The 20,816-nt window shown below is 40.6% G+C and overlaps 6 protein-coding genes and 1 non-coding gene across 10 annotated transcripts; 3 read left to right on the plus strand and 4 right to left on the minus strand.

The window, feature by feature from the left end:
* Positions 1–334: 334 nt before the first annotated feature.
* On the minus strand, positions 335–3,588 carry LOC140765815 (uridine 5'-monophosphate synthase). Its single transcript, XM_073105068.1, has 6 exons — positions 2,553–3,588; positions 2,114–2,197; positions 1,880–1,962; positions 1,687–1,774; positions 1,338–1,592; positions 335–707 (listed from the first exon to the last, which is right to left on the minus strand). The coding sequence occupies exons 1-6, from the start codon at positions 3,354–3,356 to the stop codon at positions 579–581; spliced, it is 1,443 nt and encodes a 480-aa protein (XP_072961169.1). The 5' UTR covers positions 3,357–3,588; the 3' UTR covers positions 335–578.
* Positions 3,589–5,361: 1,773 nt separating this feature from the next.
* On the plus strand, positions 5,362–5,434 carry TRNAK-CUU (transfer RNA lysine (anticodon CUU)). The gene has a single exon. It is a non-coding gene; the product is annotated as a tRNA-Lys (tRNA).
* A 120-nt stretch (positions 5,435–5,554) lies between these two features.
* On the minus strand, positions 5,555–10,751 carry LOC140766223 (E3 ubiquitin-protein ligase DIS1). Of its 4 annotated transcripts, none has more exons than XM_073105699.1 (4): positions 10,658–10,751; positions 7,346–7,584; positions 6,193–6,579; positions 5,555–6,103 (listed from the first exon to the last, which is right to left on the minus strand). In XM_073105699.1, the coding sequence occupies exons 2-4, from the start codon at positions 7,553–7,555 to the stop codon at positions 5,783–5,785; spliced, it is 918 nt and encodes a 305-aa protein (XP_072961800.1). In that variant the 5' UTR covers positions 7,556–7,584; positions 10,658–10,751; the 3' UTR covers positions 5,555–5,782. The 4 variants fall into 4 exon arrangements, with proteins under 4 accessions (XP_072961800.1, XP_072961797.1, XP_072961799.1 ...); XM_073105696.1 differs by lacking the exon at positions 10,658–10,751 and adding an exon at positions 8,687–8,829; XM_073105698.1 differs by lacking the exon at positions 10,658–10,751 and adding an exon at positions 7,921–8,239 and having other exon boundaries at positions 7,460–7,584.
* On the plus strand, positions 10,612–12,382 carry LOC140766221 (cytochrome P450 94A2-like). Its single transcript, XM_073105693.1, has one exon. It carries the CDS (start codon positions 10,668–10,670, stop codon positions 12,183–12,185), a length of 1,518 nt encoding a protein of 505 aa, XP_072961794.1. The 5' UTR covers positions 10,612–10,667; the 3' UTR covers positions 12,186–12,382.
* LOC140766224 (annexin D4-like) lies at positions 12,320–14,056 on the minus strand. The gene is made up of 6 exons (XM_073105700.1): positions 13,901–14,056; positions 13,596–13,780; positions 13,275–13,490; positions 12,943–13,167; positions 12,768–12,839; positions 12,320–12,683 (listed from the first exon to the last, which is right to left on the minus strand). Exons 1-6 carry the CDS (start codon positions 13,938–13,940, stop codon positions 12,480–12,482), a joined length of 942 nt encoding a protein of 313 aa, XP_072961801.1. The 5' UTR covers positions 13,941–14,056; the 3' UTR covers positions 12,320–12,479.
* Positions 14,057–16,178: 2,122 nt separating this feature from the next.
* Positions 16,179–17,920, plus strand: LOC140766222 (annexin D3-like). Its single transcript, XM_073105694.1, has 6 exons — positions 16,179–16,415; positions 16,513–16,658; positions 16,761–16,988; positions 17,074–17,286; positions 17,394–17,483; positions 17,582–17,920. Exons 1-6 carry the CDS (start codon positions 16,223–16,225, stop codon positions 17,786–17,788), a joined length of 1,077 nt encoding a protein of 358 aa, XP_072961795.1. The 5' UTR covers positions 16,179–16,222; the 3' UTR covers positions 17,789–17,920.
* A 192-nt stretch (positions 17,921–18,112) lies between these two features.
* Positions 18,113–20,661, minus strand: LOC140766225 (mitochondrial fission 1 protein A-like). The gene is made up of 5 exons (XM_073105701.1): positions 20,465–20,661; positions 19,628–19,757; positions 19,340–19,461; positions 18,567–18,630; positions 18,113–18,384 (listed from the first exon to the last, which is right to left on the minus strand). The coding sequence occupies exons 1-5, from the start codon at positions 20,555–20,557 to the stop codon at positions 18,299–18,301; spliced, it is 495 nt and encodes a 164-aa protein (XP_072961802.1). The 5' UTR covers positions 20,558–20,661; the 3' UTR covers positions 18,113–18,298.
* Positions 20,662–20,816: the final 155 nt, after the last annotated feature.

The following is a 20,816-nucleotide window of genomic DNA, read 5'->3' on the forward strand; positions in this document are numbered from 1 at the left end:
ACCTATTTAAACTCAATTCAATTGCTTACTACTTTTAAGCCGAAGCTCTTAATCGCAAATAATCATTACCTTTCAATGTAATCCTAGTCATAGACAACATCTTCCTAGTCATCATTGTTATAAATCACTTGTACACTAAACCCAAAATTTCCTGTCTTCAGAACATCCCATTTAACTGAGGATCATCAGATTTCCTCCTCCACAAAAGAAAGAATGATACTTAATAAAATGGAAAATCTATGAGATGATGAGATACAATCACTTGAATGCAATTCATCTAACTATGTAGAAAAATGGATGACATACTACAAGCACTAAGTAGACTCACATAAAATCAATCAACTTCATAAATTAGTTAGAACTGATATATCGTCTAATAAATATTATAATAATAAGGATTATTGTAATAAGGAAAGTAGCATTACAATAGCATTAAATAAGCAAACACATAACCGCTGCGACTAATGGTTCTTAACTCTTTCCAAGCAAAATTGATCGAGAGCTATACGAGAAACACAATCAGCCACCACCTTGCACTTTATTGAAGCATAATTTAATGGAAATTGGTGCAAGAAACTTTATGAGCAACTAGATTTGTAAGCTTCCCATCCCTGAATCCGGTACTCCCTTGCTACTTTGACAGGATCACTGGCCTTTATGATTCCACGGCCAACTATGATGATATCACTACCTCTATCATTGATAACCTGCAGTTGTTATGGAAGTTAGCTGAGTAAAAATTTAGATGAGCAAACAAGTGCTATCAAGTTTTCAACAATTCATAGGGCGAAGAAATCAGAAACTTCACCAGGGGTTCAGGGGGAATCTATAGGGTGACAATTTGGTGCATGCTACATTTTATTATAAAGAGATGTGCAGCACAAAGTCACTGGCAAATTTCATAGATCATGAAAGTGCAAGAATATGAAAAGTAGCGGCCAAGTATATGTAGTGGGTAAATGCTCATATGTAAAAATAAATAAAGGATGGAAGGAGTTGGGCACAAATGGTGATGCATCTACTGTATCCTTTTCCAACAAAGGAGGGGGTGACACTTTCCAAAAATAAATGTCAATGATATCAAATGCTCAATCAAAACAAAATGTTTCTCTATCCTGATGAATGACAGTGGATGGTTTTTGTAAGACATGAATGTTCTCCTTCTATCAAGGAAAATTGCTAAAAAGTCAAAGCTCCATGAACTTTGATGATTGACCACACATGACAATACCAGGGAGACCTATTAGGCCTTATGATAGGGTTCTGATAGCATTAAGGTAAAAGAAATAAACTTGAAAGCAATAAGCAAACAAAAGAAACAATCCAAGAAAACTCACAGAATGAGGAGTGTTATATTGCTGGCCCAAAGAATCTCCTCCAGAAACCATTTGTACTCCTGGAGTTGCATGAATAAATACTGGATTTAATGGCACCTCTTTCCATGATGCTGGATTTACTGATATAAATCCAATTACAAAATCTGAATGTTGCTCAGCTATTTTAACCGCAGTAGATGTATAATCTCCATGAGCAAGGTTACCAGCTGAGCTCATTTCAGCAAGCAAAAGCAATCCCCTCCCTCGAGGCAAACCCTTTAAAAATCAGAGCAAATATGGCAATAAAGGATCAACAACTTCTCAACACAAAGTCAATGATATTAGCTGGTAGGAGATGAGATTAAGAAACCTTCAATTTCAGACCATCCACAATTCCTGGTCCAGAAATAATATGTGCATTAACAATATCAGCCCAATCCAATATGTGGAATATTCCTCTGAGACAAGAAGCACAACATATAATTATTATGATGAATTATCATAGAAAAGCTAATAGATACCAATATTCGTAAATCAACACAATAGAAAAGGGTGCATCTCACCCTTCATATTGCATGGTTACGGTATTTCCAATGTCAGCAAACTTGCGGTCTTCAAAAATCAAAAAGTTGTGCTTTTCTGCAATCTTCACATAGATAAACAATGAATGAATATCAGTGAAAGAAATCAAAGTTTGTCAGCACGGTACTTGCTGGGCCGGATAATATTGTGCCAAGACATGGTAAGCCAGGGCAGGCTTATAATACAGAGCAATGACTGATTGGTCAACAACATACCGAGCGGAGGCGAGGACCAAAGTCTGATGAAAAATCAGGTAATATATCCACATGAGTTTTCAATAAACAAATCTCTGGTCCAACCTGCATATCAATTAAGTAGATCAGGCAAATAAAATATTTACCAATAATGAGCCCCTTGTGATCAATTTACTACAAAAAATTTAAGTATCAACAGAATTTACTCCAACCTTATAGATAGGATGACTTCCACAACTAGTCAAACTACCAAGTCTTACTCCTGGGAAACAGAAATTTAATTCTATCCATAAATAGGATATGCTTACTCAGGTTTCTTAAGCGAAATAGCAACAAAAGATGACTTCTTTTTATCTCTTTGGGAACAATCAGCAATCAATAATCCATCTCTGAGCTACTTTGTCAAAATGCGAAGTTTTGTCAAGATATTCTCTTTTGCAAGTTGCAACAACATTCTTACCTTATCAGCGATTTCAAGCAATTCTTTCGCAGTCCCGACATCCGCAGCCAAGCAAAGGTTGCTCTCTTTTGCCTCCATCACCTCAAACAGCCTCTTCCCCATCGGATTCTTCGCCATCGTCGCCCTCTCCGCGTAAGGAATCCTAACCCTACTCGTCACCTTCGCTGTGGCGGGACTGGGAACCGCAACACTCCTATTGGCATCCAAGAACGCTCTCACCTCCCTGGCTTTCTCTTCCCCGACCCTCCCCTTGGCCACCAATACTCTCAACACCTCCGATAGCGTCACCAGCGCGTGCAACCTTATCCCGTTCTTCGCAAGATTCCCACTCCCTCCCTGCTCCCTATCTATGACGACGACCGCGTCTTCCACGGACAGCCCCTCGGCCCTAAGCGGCGCCGCCGTCTCGAGCACGGACGTGCCGCTCGTGACGAGGTCTTCAACAACGAGCACGACCTGCCCGGCTCGAAACGCGCCCTCAATGGCGCGGCCGGTCCCGTAGGACTTGACCTCCTTCCGCCGCATCACCATGGGGACGGACTTGCCGGCGGAGATGACGGAGGCGATGGGGAGCGCAGTGTAGGGCACGCCGCAGACGAGGTCAAAGGAGGAGGAAGCGGTGGCGAGGGTGAATAGGAGGTCGGAGATGCGGGAGAGGAGATCAGGGTAAGAGACGATAAGTCGGAGGTCGATATAGATGGGGGAGGAGATGCCGGATTTGAGGGTAAAGGTGCCGAATTTGATGCACTCGATGTCGTGGAGCTCCAAGACGAGAGACTCAACGGAGGCGGGATCCATGGCCATTAGGGTTTTGGGTTGGGGTTCAAGGAGAAGAGTGGAGGAGGAGGAGGACGACGAGGAGGAAGAGGGAGGAGAGTGGAGTGCGTGCGGCGGAGGAAGAGGATAGGTGTGGGATGGTATTAATAGGCGACGACGAGGAGTTCTTTTTTTGTTTGGGTTAATAGTGGAGGTGTCTCGGTCTTCGAGGCGCAGACGAGGGGAAGGGACCAGGACATAGGTGGTGAGCAGGGACAGCATATCGAAAAGTGCGAGATAATATTAACATTACGGAAAACACTTATATCCATTCAAATGTATAAATTAAATTATTCTTCAACATCGTCAACTATTCTTGTTATTCCGGTAAACAGATAAATATTTATTAGGGTTAATTACATTGACACCCCTAAATTATATCTAATTTTTACGTTAACCTCCTAATTTTTTTTAGATTATAAATTCACCCCTAAACTTTGGAAGAAATTTTTATATTGCACTTCCGTTAGTTTATCGTTAGAAAAAATAAGCGAATCGACTTACGTGGCAGTCATGCTAGAGTTCATCAATTGTGAAATGACCTAAATTTTATTTTGGTCTAACAATAATGAACCATTTTACCCTTCCACCTTCCTCTGTTAACACCTTGTGCTCCGCGAACATTCTACTTAGCAGCTTATCAAATCTCTTATGTAATCCCAACATCCTCCTCCCCAGCCCCTAAAGATCCATCCACGCCACTGTTGGCAAGTAGTCTCCGACGTTGACGAGCTTAGCTACAGTCATCAACTCCACCACCATCTTCTTAAACTGACTCAACTCCGACGTTGATGAGCCTACACCTCGAACACCCGTCGCTTTAGTATAACTTGCCCTATCATATTGGCCATTGAACAACATCTCCCTAAGCTCCATCTTGTCGCTTGCTCTGCTCAACTTTAATAGAGACAACAACATGAGTCCTAACTCAACTCGCCGCGCGCTGGTCCAGCCCTTAAGCACCTTTGGAGTGAACATCCCTAAGCTGCAAGTTTCACGCATGAGGCTCCACCGTGGGCCGTAGTTGATGATGAATAGGTCCTACTCATTGTAGGCGATGAGGGTTGGGGCAATGCCGATTGGGCGGTTGGAGAAGTTAAGGTCAAGAGTTTTAAGGAAAGTCTAGCTGGCAAGTGGGGTGGAAGCTATTACTCTTTTCTGTCCTAGTTTTTGATATATTAATGGGCTGTACTACTTGGCCAAGCATGACGAGGTGACGTGCGACGTATGGCCAAGCAACGGTATTATGCCTAAGATAGGAAGCCACGTGGGCCAAGTGGCAGAGGGCGGTGCACGGAAAGAAGGAGATGGCGCATGAGGTGGTGGAGGAAGTAGAGGATGATGACATAGAGGAGCGCTTCTCGTAGAATAACTAAGAGGGTATTTAGGTAATTTTATAGATTAATTCTTTTCTATTGGCTAAATTGATTACCTCATTAACTTGTTAAGGGTATGGTTGGTCATTATGCATTTTTTGTCACTATTGTTATCTATTTCACTTTGCGTCAAAGTTTATAAGTGACATTGTAACCTAAAAAAGAGTTAAAAGACGACTTCATAAAAATTGGATATACTTAGCATGATTAACCCTATTTATTATTATAAAAATAGATAAACACATTGAAAAAATAAGCATAGTTTCCTATGGGTCCATAAAAAAATATAGGCATATAGCATATAGGGCCCTATTTGGTTTAAGACTAAGTCTCGAATTTGATTAATTAGTCTCAATTTATAGTCTTAATTTTTTTAAAAATAAACTTAATTAGATATAAAAAAAATAAAAAAATATTTAATTACTGAATCAGTTTAAAAATTCTTAAATCAGTCTAGAAAGTGTCTGGGCACTAAAGAAAAGAAAAGGCCCTGAGATTGACCCAAAGATGCAAAACATGTCTTACCAGTCACGACCAATATGAAAAACAGAGGATAGACGAAATATGGAAAGTAAGAAATAGGCTTAATATAGTATTTTTTACTATAAATGCCAAATGCCCGTCTAGCTCAGTTGGTAGAGCGCAAGGCTCTTAACCTTGTGGTCGTGGGTTCGAGCCCCACGGTGGGCGTGCAGGAGAAAATAAGATACATATTTTAATAACCCTTTTTTAAATCATTCTAAAAAAAAGTAGGTTTTTCTAAATCTTAGTTTTGTTCATAACATCATCCATCAAACAGAACTTCAGCAATTAATCTATGAATCGAAAAGGAAAGACTATATGATGTTCTGCATCTGGTAGTTTTATAAATAGTTTCACGCGAGTAGGATCCAATTTATGCATAAGTTCAAAGCAAGGAGACATTGCCACCATTAATTATACATCACTGGCCCCAAAATTTTGTGTTCTTCAGACATACAGAAAAGTTGGCCACCAAGCACCAAATCGAGTAGACAATAAGATTTAAAAATAGACATCTCATTGTTCCTTCCAAATTCTTCCAGTCACCCGCAGCTTTAGTTCCTTCCGATCCCCGCCTGAGAAGAACAGGGCCATGTTCCGCTGAATGATTAACCCATCATAGCTGTCCCGTACTTTGCGGTGGCTATCTCGAATGCTGCGGGGAACTCCTTGCCAGATCATCTTGCGACCATTCCCTCCGACCTCAAGGCTATAGCTGTAGTTCTTTGCTTCTGCATCATCCCCCATAAATCTCAAGAATGCTATGTAAACAGGTGCCATGCCAAGTTGAAATGCCTCAAAGTGCAGACAGAAGTACTGGCCAAAGCAGCTAAAAACCTATTGTGGAATTACGTAGATTCACACATTATTGTCCTACAAATATAAGAATATTACATAATGGAAAACAAAATTATGAAGTATTGTACCGTTAGCATCCATGTGGCATTCTCAACCTCGTGAGGATTTGACTTAACATATCGGTGGTTGAATGTGTTTCCACTGTGCATGTCAACCTTGTGATCATCTTTTAGATGTGTTACTAGGTATGGAATGTCACCACAGACAGTGCATTCAGATCCAGCATATGGACAATTGTAGGGTCTGAACTGGCACTGTGATTCATGCTTCAGCTTGCAGTAGTAAGGGTATATACCGATACATCCAAAGGTTTGGTATTTGCATGGCAGTTCAAGAGAAGCAGCCACTTTCTCCAAAGCAAGACATCTTATGTTACCAAGCTCATGCCTGCAAGTGGGGCAACGATTGTGAACTCTAGGCTTGCAGCCGGAACACAATGTATGGCCATTGGAACACTGCATGTACAACATGAGTATGATATTATATTCTGCAAAACTTATCTAGTAATTTAAATGCTTTTGATTAAGAAGAGACACAAATACAAAAAGATAGGAACAAAGGTGTGGCAGAAAATAAGCAAGAGAAACTATTGGCTATATTTGACTTCTTATCAATCATGTAAATTTGATTTTCAGTGAGAACATGAAAGCTATTTTAGATCAGAGCAGAAAAATGTCTTGCGTAACTCTAGAAGAAAAACATTTTCTCATGACCAAAAACAATTAACATCTCGAGATTTAAAAGATACCAAATTCACTAAAATCATCTAGAAGCTACAAGCATCAAGTCAATCAAGAGTGTAATGTTAAATGAATCTTGAAACAGTGTATAAGAAGCATATCATACAAAACCAATATGGCATGCAGCATGCAAATCATTTTAATATCATTATATTATGCAGTCAGAATGGTTTCATTGACAGCGGACAGTATGTATATACAGCACAATCTTAATAGGGCCTATTTGTCTTGTAAATTTGCAGTGTATAAAACTATAAATGTGATGACTTCCATCACTAAATTGTAACTTCCAGAATAATTAGAAATGCTCAGGAACACTTGAGAAATGTTAAAAAGGAATCGAGTTATTAAGAAGGAATTACCAATTAGGACCTTAATTAGAAAAATTATACCCTCAAAACTAATGAGAAAACCAGATACATATCATGTCCAAGATGGAGGCTGAACATGTTAAGAAAGAGGGCTTGCGTAAAAAGAAAACCTGATGAATGGGAGGATACATGGCACTTAAACACACTGGACACTCCAGGAGTTCACGTACGCTGCTAGTTACAGTCACATTTGGCTTTGGTGAATGTTGAATATGGTCACTCACATGTTCACTGACATCCATCATTTCTTCATTTTTCGGGGGCTCAATAGTCTCTGGGCTGATCCTCATATCATCAAAATAAACAGCACTTGATGCCATAAGTAGGCAATTGAGACAATTGCAGCTCCCTGTTAAGAGAATAGACCAAGTTAAAGACATTAAATCTTTCATCAAATTAGGTCTTGGAAATTCTCGTCAAGCAATTAGAAATTATCGCATGCACATACTACATGCATAGCCAAGTGAAAGAATCAGTCTTGATCAACTCAAGAGACAAATCAACTTAGAGCAATGGGAAATCATGATCTTAACCTCCAGTTGGATAATTGACTAATGTCCTAGTTAAAAATGCATATTTCTCAGACATGAAGAAAAGGTCAAATTATGAAGCTCCATGGTTAAGTAGGAATAGGATCTAAAGATAAATATCGCAGATAATAAACAGAGAAAGTGGATCTAAATACATGGAGCTAAATCGCAAAAATATGATGATCCCACTATAAGGAGTACAGGAGACATGGATCTCCATCAAATTGTGTAGCAGACAAAAACCCAACTCATCCAATAATTGTTAACTAATGAACTGCAACGGGTAAGGAGGAGAAGAAGTGGGCCAATGAGAATAGAAGAATATAATATGGAGTTCACGTCTAGATAAGAATTATTTGATCAGATAGAACAAAAGGGATATATAGAGAAAATTTTCAAAAGAAGACAAGAAGACTGGACTCAAATAACTCGGTTAAAAATTTTTCAGAAGAACTTTAGACAGCAAAATAGTACATCTCGCAGGGATAACAAATACCCATCAGCCAATGCAGCTTAATTGCGCCGTTGCCACCCAATTTTTATAGCATAGATATATCAGATCGAGCGATTCAACCTCAAAAGGGCGTGGCGCCACAAGGGAGTCCAAAAGGACAGCACTCTCTATAGATCAATCAAAAACCTCATTTAAAACAGAATAGAGCATGCTCATCTGAAATTTCCACCAAGAAATGCTGCTGCATTGAAGCCCCCTTAAAAATACAAACTAACTTCAGCGAGCGAATAAAACGAAAAGAAATCTAGGAATACATATACGATGAACAAAATCCAACACTGCATTTCTTGCACAAAAACCACGCACAACGGGAAGGCCACATCCAGATAGCTCCAAACCGAACATTCCTTCAAAAATCAAAGAGAAGAAAAGGAGAAAGGAGATGCGAATCTCTGAGCCATCATTACCTCTCACGAGAGGAGAGAAGAGGGAAGAAAGCTCCAAAACCACGGAGAAGGCCAAAATCCCTTTCGGAGTTCAGAGGAGCAAACCGAAGCTTTTATGGCGAGCTTAGCAAAGAGAGTGGAAAGAATTCGAATTAAAGCTTCTCTGAGCTCTCTCTCTTTACAACTCTCTGACCCCGTTTGAGATATAAGTAAATATTTTATTCTTCGAGGGCTCGAGGAGTTATGAGAGCGGTACGGTGTACCTGCGGACCGCCGGATTTATCCTTACTTTCTACGTGCTCAATACGTACGTACCCCAAAATGATGTCCGCTACAACTATATTTTGTTCTCTTTGCAGGACAAGGGATATTAAAAGGACCGAATCTATATAAATATATTTATGAGGAAAATATATTTACCCCTTTTGCAGCAACGTTAAATTTCGAAGCGTTTTTTATTTATTTTTAGATACCTGAAACCAATTAATTCCGTCCTTTATGTATAAAATACCTACTTTATATCTATATTTGTAGAGGAGGAGATGAAGAGGTATTGTTTGGGTGTTCGTTTCCTGGATTTGAGACATAATAAATGGAATTATATGAGGAGCGCATCTACCGTCCACATTCACGTGAAGCTTATTTTAATGCTCAGCTAACTGCGCTCCTCTTTTGGTGACTTCAGTGCTTTCTTTATTATATATGAACACTGTGAAAGTATAAGATGGTCCGGCGGATCTTCAAAGTTCCAACTTCCAAGTTCCAACGGGCTTTGGAATCCTTCAATTGATTTGAATGCTCGTGGCCAGGTGGGTTGTCCGCTTTCGAAGACGGATCCCGCTTAAACTGGGGATGGATGATAGCGAGAGAGAGAGAGAGAGAGAGAGAGAGAGAGAGAGATCCCTTATTTTCAAAAACTCATGTGTACAAAAATGAAGTTTTGCCTGCTCAATCATCTCCTTAACGATTTGCATGAAAACAAAAGTCTCATAATTATAATACGGAGACTCTCTTACTCATTTAGTTATTATTGAAAGCGTGAATTTATTTATATATCTTAGCAAAATTAAAAGCATATATTTTATATATATTTTTGCATATAATATGTACCATTCTTCTTTTACTAGATTTATATAGCGTTGTCTATAGTTTTGGGACATGATCATTTTCATTTTTTTAGTTTGTTAGGACTAAATACATAAAAGAAGTGCGAAAATGTGATTCAAAAACTGAGTAATCTAAAACTATCAATACCCTAACTAAAAAAAACAGAAATCATGCAAATTGACTAATGATACAGCAACTTAACATTCTATAGCAGAAAGAATAAGTGATGCAAGTGAGATGGAGAAATAGAGAAAGCAATTTGTCGTTTAGGAAAGGTATCTTTCTCCTAAAATGTTTGATTGGAAGCTATGGCATGGTAGGGTTCATTGCAGCGTGGATTATCCGCTGGAATCGGATGGTTTTGTACGATTCCAACTGGGCTTATGAAAGTGGCAACCAGGCTACTTTACCCAGATTGATGATATATGGTCCAGGCCACTAAGTATGTGTTGCGACTTGCGAGTTAGTTTGGCTTAGTTCGGATCCGTTATGCCAGATGTGCAATCAATTACTTGCACCGGACGGCAAACATCTCACAGTCCTAAGTCCGAACCAAAATAAGCTACTTATAACTTAAATCAATCCTGACTCGAATTATTAGAGTTGCAAAATTCCGACCAGCCGAAAACCCGGTTGAGTGAGTTAGGGTAGCCCAACTTACCTAGTTGCATTAGGCTTGACCAGATGATGATTTACTTAGCCCGATCTCAATAGGGGCTTTTTGTAGGCCTCCTATTAGACTATGAACTTAGATTCGTCTAAGTGGGGCCAGCCTTTATGGAATCAGACAGATTAAAAAGTTATAAAAGTCAATACTAACTAAATGACAAAAAGCAATCCAAACAGTATACAGAGAGGCGAGTAGAGAGGAGAGAGAAGACATACCACCGAAAAAATGGAGGAATCCACAGCTCTCCTCTCTTATCTCACCATCTCCATCGTCTTCTTCTTTTATCTCCTCCTCCGCCGTCCAACCACCACAAATCACTGCCCCTACCCCAACCCCATCCTCGGGAACCTCCTCCCCTTCTTCCGCAACCGCCACCGCTTCCTCGACTGGGCCGTTGACCTCTTCCACCACTCCCCCACCTCCACCATCCAAGTCATCACCCCGCTATCCTTCTCCAACGGCGTCGCCACTGCCAACCCCCTCGTCGTTGACCACCTCCTCCGCTCCAACTTCCCTAAGTACATCAAGGGACACCGTATCCGCTCCGCCCTCTACGACCTCGTTGGCGATGGCCTCCTGGCCGCCGACGGATCCCTCTGGTTCCACCAGCGCAAGATCGCCAGCCGCGAGTTCACCACCCGATCCCTCCGCTCCTTCATCGCCGACGTCGTGAAATCTCACCTCGAGGACCGCCTCCTCCCTCTACTCTCCTCCGCCGCCGACTCTGTCGTTGACTTCCAAGACCTCCTCCGCCGCTTCGCCTTCGACAACATCTGCGCCGTCGCCTTCGGCACCGACCCTTGCTCCCTCCTCCAAAACCAGAACCAAAACCGCCACCAATCCTTCATCGACGCCTTCGACGAGGCGGTCGAGATCTCTTACGCTCGACTCTTCGCGCCCTTACCCTGGATTTGGAAAGCGAAAAGGATCCTCAACCTCGGGTCCGAGCGCCGGCTTCGCAGCGCTCTTAACGTGATCGATGATTACGCCATGCGAATCGTCGAATCGAGAAAAGAATCGCGAGAGGTCAAGAAGCAGGACCTGCTCTCGCGATTCATGGTGGCCATGGAGGAGGACGGCAACGAGCTCGGCGCGATGTTCGAGAATCCAATGAGGAAGCGGAGATTCCTAAGAGACGTCGTCGTCAGCTTCGTGCTCGCCGGCAAGGACTCGACCTCGTCGGGCCTCACCTGGTTTTTCTGGCTCCTCTCCAAGAATCCAAGATGTAAGAGTAGGATTTACGACGAGATCTCACAACAACAACAACAAGGCGGCGAAGAGGAATCGAAGGGGATGCACTACCTCCACGCGGCAATCACGGAGGCATTGCGGCTGTACCCGCCGGTGCCGATCGATTCGCGCGTGGCGGCAGTCGATGACGTGTTACCGGACGGTACGAAGGTGAAGGCCGGGTGGTTCACCGACTACTCGGCCTACGCAATGGGGAGGTCGGAGGAAATCTGGGGGCCGGAGAAGGAGGAGTTCCTGCCGGAGAGGTGGCTAGACGCGAAGGGGGAATTCGCGGGAGCGGATGCGGCGAGGTTTCCGGTGTTCCATGCGGGGCCGAGGTCTTGTCTGGGGAAGGAGATGGCGTACTTGCAGATGAAGACGGTGGCGGTGGCGGTCATGAGGAGGTTTGAGGTGGAGCCGGCGGCGGAGGAGAAGCCGGGCCCACCATATGAGGTGGCGGTGACGCTTAGGATGAAGGGGGGATTTCCGGTGCGTATTAAGAGGAGGGCGTGAGCATTAAGTAGTGGGCATTTCATCGAACAAGTAGCATGTAAGCAAATTCCACCAAGCAACTCCTCAAAAAAGTATATAGTTTAAAAGGTCTAAATGCGATCATTCTCAAATTAACAATCACCTCAGAAGTGTGATTAGTTTGTAAGTATAAATAAATATCATTGAAGGATAGAGCCACAAAAGTACATTTCTCTCAATCACTAGTTCAACTTTTTATTTGTATCTCCACACTCATGGCAGACATTAAACAGAGAAAAGCAAAAGGAAAGATTCACAAACAACGAGTTGAATCTCTCACTGGCCAACCAAGGAAAGCAATGCATCCTTGTAATGGCCATGAGTGTTCTTAGCTATCATGTCCTCAAGTTTAGCTCCATACTGCTTCTGATAAGCTTCTCTGATCTCCTCCATATCCACATCGGATCTTGACACAATCACCCGGGTAAGAGCATCCTTTGCGCGCTTATCGGCATCTTTCTTGAAAGATATATCTATCACCTGAAACCCAATTAAGCAAGCAAATATTAGGATGATCAAAGAACAGAGACAGGGACAAAATACTTGGGTCTGTTTAGACATCACCTGACTGAAATATTTAGGAGGTGAATCCAAGCACTTGACCGCTTCTTGCAAGCACACCTCATGGCTCAAATCCTGGTCAGATTCAAGAAGGAAAAAGAAAGTCACAAACACAATCAAAAGGGATAGATACATAAACAAACTTGCTAAGAAAGTAGCTGACATGCAGAAGACCAACCTCCTCAATTAACTTCTCATGCATTTGTTTGTAGTACTTGAAGACTGCTCTCAGATGTAGTTTGCTCCTGGTGGTCAGTATCCTGATCACCTCATTGTTCTCCAAAAGCTTAGCCGAACCTCCACTCTTCACGGCATGGCCGAGAACCTTGGCCTCTGATTTCGCCACCTCCTCGTCGACCCGCGGGCCTTCGTATCGATACGAGCTGACGAGCCCGACCAAGAGCTGATCATCAACCACAATAGAGAGTTGTACAATTGTTAAAAAGATTCATTTAGTGTAATGGTGATCCGGCTGTAAAATGGAGAGGAGTAAAGTATTGTATTGCAGACATTGCGGTAGTTCTCCTTGACATGGTAGGCGACGTCTTCCTCAAGCGAGTGGTGGAAGAGAGCCTGGTATGCCTTCCTTGCTCCGAGAAGCTCCTCCGATGATCGAGTGCACGCGATCTCCAAGATGATGGTGGATGGATAGGCCTTGTGGAGGACGTGGTGCGCCCAACGAGCATCCCTTTCCCATGGATGCATTGCCCAAAGCACCATGATGTTCTACGAAAGTTTGAGCATCGCGTTGAAAGTATGATGCCAAATTTGATCATCTCAGCATCAAAGACTAACAAATAGGGAAGGGGAAAAGGAAAAACAAAAGATCACCTTGAACCGGGAGAACTCGGTCTTAAGTTGGATTATGTAATCATCCTCGCACTTCTCTATGATTCCTTTGTCTGTGAAGAACCCCGGGAAGTTTCTCCTGAACTGCGCACGCTTCTCCGGTTGCTTTCGCCATTTCGCCACCGTCGACACCAATTCCGTCTCGTCGACGCCGAGCCCGCCGAGCCCTTCGCCATCATTACCACCACCACCACCATCCCAATTTGAATCATTGGTTCAGAATTCGCATTATCGTTACGTATACGATCACATCCATCAAATTTTAAGATCAAGATTACATATCATACCTGAGAAAGCCTTGGTGAGTGACTGGTACTCATCAGCCATTGTTGTAATTCTCTTCTTCCTCTGAACAAAGAAGAGAATTGAAGACAAGTTCTTTGGCTCTGATGCCTGGGAGGAGGAGTGGAACCTTAAAAAGGATCTCTTTTTATGATCAAATTAGGAGTTGACTGCAATTTTGGGGAGTCAAGAGGGCATTGATGGTATCTTACTTAAATGTTTGTTTACAAACGTAGTAATTTAATGCAATTAAGTTTGCATGCTTATAAGTTTTGATATCTAAAGTTACCTGTTATTTGTAGCATAATCAATGTAGAGGTATAAGAAATTAAGAAGAATTAAAACAAAAATAAATGGTTTTGTAGTAAAAGATCAATAGCATTTGATAAGCTAATAATGACCCTAGAAATGATGTTTATATTATTATTATATTTAGAATAAAACAAAAGATTTGTTTAGATTAAGCTGCAGTTGCTCTGTTCTCATAATTTTCTCCTCTGTGCTAATAATATTGAACATTTAATCTCTCTCTCTCTCTCCATTCTTCATGAGCTCTGTTCAGTGTTCAGAGATCTCCATGTCTCAAGATTATAATCCAAGAGACCCAAATGGCATCATTCAGACCACTAACAAACACTTGGAATTCTGAATTGTTCACATTGATTGATGTGTTCAACATGGAGCCTTTCAAGGTATGGCCCAAATATTATTCTCATTTTCACAGTAGATATCTTTCTCAATCATCCAACTAATAATTGGTGTCCTAATGTTATTGGCACACCAATAGAATATATGGAGAAATGTTGACATGGCCTTCAATTTATTAGACATTTTGTTGCATCTTTGTTTGATCCTCCTCAAGATAGAAGTTCTTCATGACATGGTGGCCATTAAAGTAGTGATTTCGAGAGCTCACCTAGTGGCATATTAAGCCACTGCTCACCAAATCTTTTATGTTCTTTTTCTTGTGGTTCTGCTCAAATTCCAGTGAAATGAAATATGAGCTACTTCAAGAATTGGCTTGCAATTTGGACACAAGACAAACACAAGTTGATTCAGCTTAACAGAGAAAAGAGGAAATAAATATTCACAAGGAATTGAATAGGAAAGGAGGAATATGCTGAGATTTGATAGAGGAGCTCTTTGTGATCAGCCAGCTATTTCTTTATTTGATTTTGTCTAGCTACTCCATAATGTCATGCAGGTATCCAAGATCAACAGGAATGACCAATGGGATGTATAATACATTATGATCATGTAGATCTTAAGTGCAATAATTTTGAAAGCTAGCTTTATCCATCTCATCAATTGAAAAGAGACAAAAGGATCCTAAGTCAAACACTCAAAGATGTAGATAAGATATACTATCATCAGCAATCCAATTAGTGTATAGGTTTGTTACAACTACTTGTACAACCAAGTGTAACACAATAAGAACATAAGATACACACCTTTGAGGATAATACATATATATATATATATATGAATATGATGATTAATTAGGCATGAGTTTGTAGTTATCTTTCTCAATCATGTAGCTATGGTGGGGAACAAATATTATCAACTTAGTCCAATAGCCAGCTTCCTTTGCTCTTCCACGTTTTTTGTCCTTCCTAATTCTTTTTTATTTTCTTGTTTCTTATGATAATTGATGTAGTGATGTGAGATCTCACCTAATGCGTCTCATTGTCAAAGCTTACTATTGAGATTATGTAGATAAGATTGAGGTATTTAATGAGGATTAATTGAGTAGAAGATAAAATGTCAAAGGTCAATATATATATTTGGTACAAAATTTTCACCCAATTGTTGTGACAGTGTTGCTTCAACCAATAACTTAGGTACTTAATTTAGGGTACAATCAATAAATTAAAGGTTATTTGCGAAGTCCCTTAATTTTTCTTTATAGATTATGAGCTCATATTAATTATTCTGATGTGTAAGTCAGAACAATTAATCTAAACTTTTTAGAAAATAGATCATAATAAATTCAAACTTTGTTGATATAATATTCTACTAACATCAATCTCAACATTAAAATACAAACCATAAACTGTATTATGAGTGAGTAGAACTCTGACTATTGGGCTACAATAATCAGCTGTCAATCTAACGTAAGGTTTAAATTGCATTTAACGTAGAAATTTAATAGTAATAAAATTAGTACCATTTTCCATTGTGATGCCAACTTCAGAATAATCATAACGTAAGGCTAGGCTGTCTTCATGCACTAAATCCAATTTAACTGGTCAAGTTGGCCAAGTCTTAAATGGGGGGAGAGAGAGAGAGAGAGAGAGAGAGGGGGAGAGAGAGAGAGAGAGAGAGAGATGTGTCTGTGTTGCTGCTTTGAGTGTCTCCCTAACGTCCCTCCATTTAACTTGATCCTCCATCAATTTAGCCATTCCTTAACACCACAACAAGAAGAAACCGAGGAAAGAGAAGCCATGGCCTCCATTCTTGTTCCCAATCCCATCCCATCCCCAACTGAGGACGCCCAGACCATAAGAGAGGCAGTCCAAGGTTATATGTTCTTCCAGTAATCCTACCATTTCGCTTAATTTATCCGAGTTCTCATGATCTATCTATCTATTACTTGGTTCGATGTGGATTGGTATAGGATTAGGAACGGATGAGAAGGCGCTTATACAAGTATTGGGTCGCCGGACGGCTTCACAGAGAGCCGAGATCGCCCGGAGCTATGAGAGACTCTACAACGAGTCGCTTATCGATCGGCTCTATTCCGAGTTATCCGGGGATTTCGGGGTATTCTTCAACCTATCGTTCGATTTTATTCCAAGTTTTCTTTTTGCACTGAGGCCCTCGTAGATTCTTCTTATTACTAAAGAGTCATAATCGGTGGCTCAGAAAGCAATGGTGTTATGGGCAATGGATCCCGCAGCGAGGGATGCAAAGTTGGCTCATGAAGCTTTGCACAACGACGGCGACCGCCGGCCGTCGGTGGTCGTGGAAGTCGCCTGCGCTTCGTCTCCAGATCATCTGATAGCTGTGAGAAAGGCCTACTGCTCCCTCTTCTCCTCCTCCATTGAAGAAGAAATCGCCTCCTGCTCTGCCTACGAAGAACCTTTGAAACAGGTTGAATAGCATCTCACTCTCATCTTAATCAATTCCTTGTCTGTTTCAATAAGATTGATCAGTGTAGAGGTTTGATATCTGGCAGTTCTTGGTGCGTCTGGTGAGCTCTTACAGATATGTAGGTGAGAATGTCGATGATAACTTAGCAAGATCTGAGGCAGCTGAGCTCTGTGATGCTATCAGAAAGAAGCAACCACTTAATGACGAAGTTATTCGAATAATTAGCTCGAGGAACAAATCGCAACTTAAAGCGACATTTCAGCATTACAAGCAAGATCATGGAAAGTCCATTGACGAGGTACTTCGAAATTTTTCAAAAAAATCCAAGAGAGCTGCAGATGATATGAAGCATTTGCGAACATGATCAAAACCAGCAAAACTCTTTTTGGTTAATTATTGTGGCAGGACATTGAGAAGCATAGTAGCAGAAAGCTTTCTGGTGTGCTGAAGGTAGCAGTTTGGTGCTTAGTTTCTCCTGAGAAGCACTTTGCAGAGGTAAATAAGAACATTTCAAGAGTAGCATTGCAGAAAGTTTTTATTTTATTTTATATGTATATATATATCTTTGTTGAAATCTTGCTGCTGTTCTTCAGGTGGTGAGGTCTTCAATCCAAGGATTTGGCACAGATGAGGACTCCCTTACAAGAGCCATAGTGTGCAGAGCTGAAATCGACATGAATAAGATCAAAGAGGAATACAAAATCCGATACAAGACGACGCTCACTCGAGATGTTATTGGTGACACCTCTGGGGATTACAAGGATATCTTGCTTACCCTAGTAGGGAATGAAGTGCCATGAAATACAATTACATGTGATCAAAAAATATTTTATGTAATTCAAATGTTATGTGCACTAGAAAACTTTGTGATGACTGGTGATTTCCTAGTCTATGCAGTTGATTTGTGAATAAAAAGAATGATCATTTTATAAGATTCTCCTAAAGTATTGCAAGTGTGATCCTCCAAAATAATTTCATCAATGTTTACTGAGTAATCGACTGGTCTATCTATACAGATACAAAACTTGTTTAGAGATCATGCCGCGCACCCTCTTCTTTTGTTACTGCAATTTCCATCTACAAAATAAATGTTTAATGCAATCAACAGGGTTTTGAAAATAATATAAAAGAACAAAAAGGGCTGCATATTTTCATATAGATGAGGGGAACCATTGAAAACAGAAGTTCACATCAGAAGGGAGTCAATATATTCTTATTGTCTACGCATATTTAAACTATTAGATCAACCACAAAACAAAAACAATTTGCAAGCAGCTGGCTTTATGGAAACAAGAGCATTAGAATTCCTTTCAGTTTTTCCTAGCAACAGCAGCAGCTATCCCACCCACTAGAAGCCCGACGGCAGTAGTAGCAATTCCGATGCCAATCAAACCATCTGTGTCATAAATATAGCAACTATAAATTCTTAACTGTACATAATAGAAGCAAATGGTATCTATGCATATCTCTACTCTCCAAAATCATTCCAATTTAATAGAAGTAAACAGAATCTTGTAGGTAATAGACTCTATATCTACATGAGTCATGCACATTTAAATCTAGGCTAATTTCGCTCACCTTTAGCAATTTTATCCTCCACAGCCTTTTTCAAAGTCAGAGCTTGCCTCCAATCAGGTGCCATCTGTAAAGCAGTGAACAAAATTAACCAAACATGTAGCAAGTATAAGAGTCTGATATCTCTTGAACACCTTGATGGAGAAATATAGTTATTTATCTTCCATTCAACCAAGGTGCATGTTAAATAGTAAGAATGAAGATCTAAAATTTTCACGTTTAAACTGCACTACGTACAATTCATGATTTAGTAAGAACTAGAAGAAAGGTACATAATATCATTTGTAATATTATCTTGATGGCATCCTTAGATCTATGCTTGTGGATCTTGTCCAGAGAAGAATAATATAAATCCAGCCCAACTTTTGCCAGATCCTTCTCTGCACTAGTTAAACTCATGGACAAAGACAGAGAGAGAGAGAGAGAAAAAAAAAAAAAAACATATCTGCACCTGAAGTTTGATTTAACCAGAAGTCTGGAAAACACACTGAATGATGGTTACTCTTGACAAAGGCAAACTTTAGGCAATACAGGGCACACAAATAAATCTGGAGTATTATTTGTTGGAAACGCATCATCTATTTTGTGTTGCATCCTAAGCTAGTACAACAAGCTAGCAATAACTTTTTCTCATAATGTAGATAAACAATATACAGAGAGAGACATGAGAACTTGACAAGCATAATCTAGATTAAAGCTCACAAATTTCACACCGATTGTTACTTCTAATAAACTCAAAAAATAAATCCACAATGAGTTGAACAATGACACCACACCTCTAAACACCGATCTGTAAGTTGCCGACTTCTTGGATAGTCTCCATTTCTATAATGCCCAACAGCTAATAAGTAAAGCTTCTCACGCGTTTGCAGTGGGCTGCTCGTACTGTCCAAAGAAGCTGCCAACACCACATTGATTTAGTGCTCAAGACAGATGCTCAAAGCAGTTGAAAAGGATGTATAGTATAACATAATGCCCAAGCAGAGAAGATCCTTCTTCCAAAAAAATAGATATAATATCAAAGAGTAACTGATGCTAAAAAATAATGAAAGCATGTATTTCACCTTCAAGCATGCCTATTCCACGATTCACATCATCCGAGTGTTTAGAATGAACAAGAGCCCAAGATAACCTCATGAGACTATCATTCTTGTGTTCTTCGGTCGCAGCCTCAGCAACCTCTTTTTCACAACCCTGAACACAAGCATAAGGTTGTCAACTTCCATAAATGGATGCTAACAGAGTAAAAGCATTCAAGTGATGGACAAAAGTACATGCAGCTAGAAAACATAAACAAGGACCATGTATGAATGTCAATATATATCTACATATAGCAGTTGGTAATTAATTTTAAACAACTACAAACTGATAAAGCATGAAACTTCAGCTTTAAAGACTTTGTTTACACCTTTGTATAGAATATATTTTCAGGGTCAGCATGCAATAAGTTCTTAGTAGCACTTGGCTAACATAGCGAGACAGGAGTATCCCCTCGATATCTAAACCGTGGATAAGTAACACCAGTGTAACCACTGCTCCACAACCTAAAAGATAGTTTCTCCACCTAGGAATCCGACAGAATGACTCGTATTATAGATCCATAAAACTTAAGAATCAGGTCACAATGCCAAATTTTCAAGTTTGAAAAAGAATAAAAGTCGAAATAAAAGTACTTCAGTTTGCTTATAAACAATCATGAAAAGCGGGACCACGACTCCAGAAGGATTCAAGTTTGCTTATAGATCACATATGAATGAAAAAGATTGGGTCCTTTTACACCCCCAACCGTCCGGAGCCAAATAGACGAACATTTAGGCCCCATGCACTTTCCCCGGTCATTTGCTCAATATCCACATGAATCAAGACAGCACGAAGACTAATTAAAGGAATAGAACTCTTACGGCGATGATATCGCGATCGCACCAGGGGATGTTATCCCCGCCTTTGAAGAAAGAACCGACGGAGTCGAAGAATTTCCCGATCTTGGCATCCATGGATCCGCTGCTGCTTGCGCTCGTCGACGAGTGCTAGGGCTTTAGTTTTTTCAGAGGAGTGGTCAGAGACGAAGGGAATCAGATGCTTCAATGCTAAGGAGAAGAAGAGGGAGACGACTCCAGATCTTTATAGATGAGGGCCCATTGGATCGTGGATTTATTTACCGTATGATGTAATTTGTGAGTCACTCCGTCGAGTTTAGCGAGTCGACTCGGAATACATATAGACCCTTTCAAAAAGAAAATGACACTAAAACCA

This window comes from Typha angustifolia, chromosome 8 (assembly GCF_048772165.1).
Source record: "Typha angustifolia cultivar Huaian chromosome 8, ASM4877216v1, whole genome shotgun sequence".
NCBI classification, from domain to species: Eukaryota; Viridiplantae; Streptophyta; class Magnoliopsida; order Poales; family Typhaceae; genus Typha; species Typha angustifolia.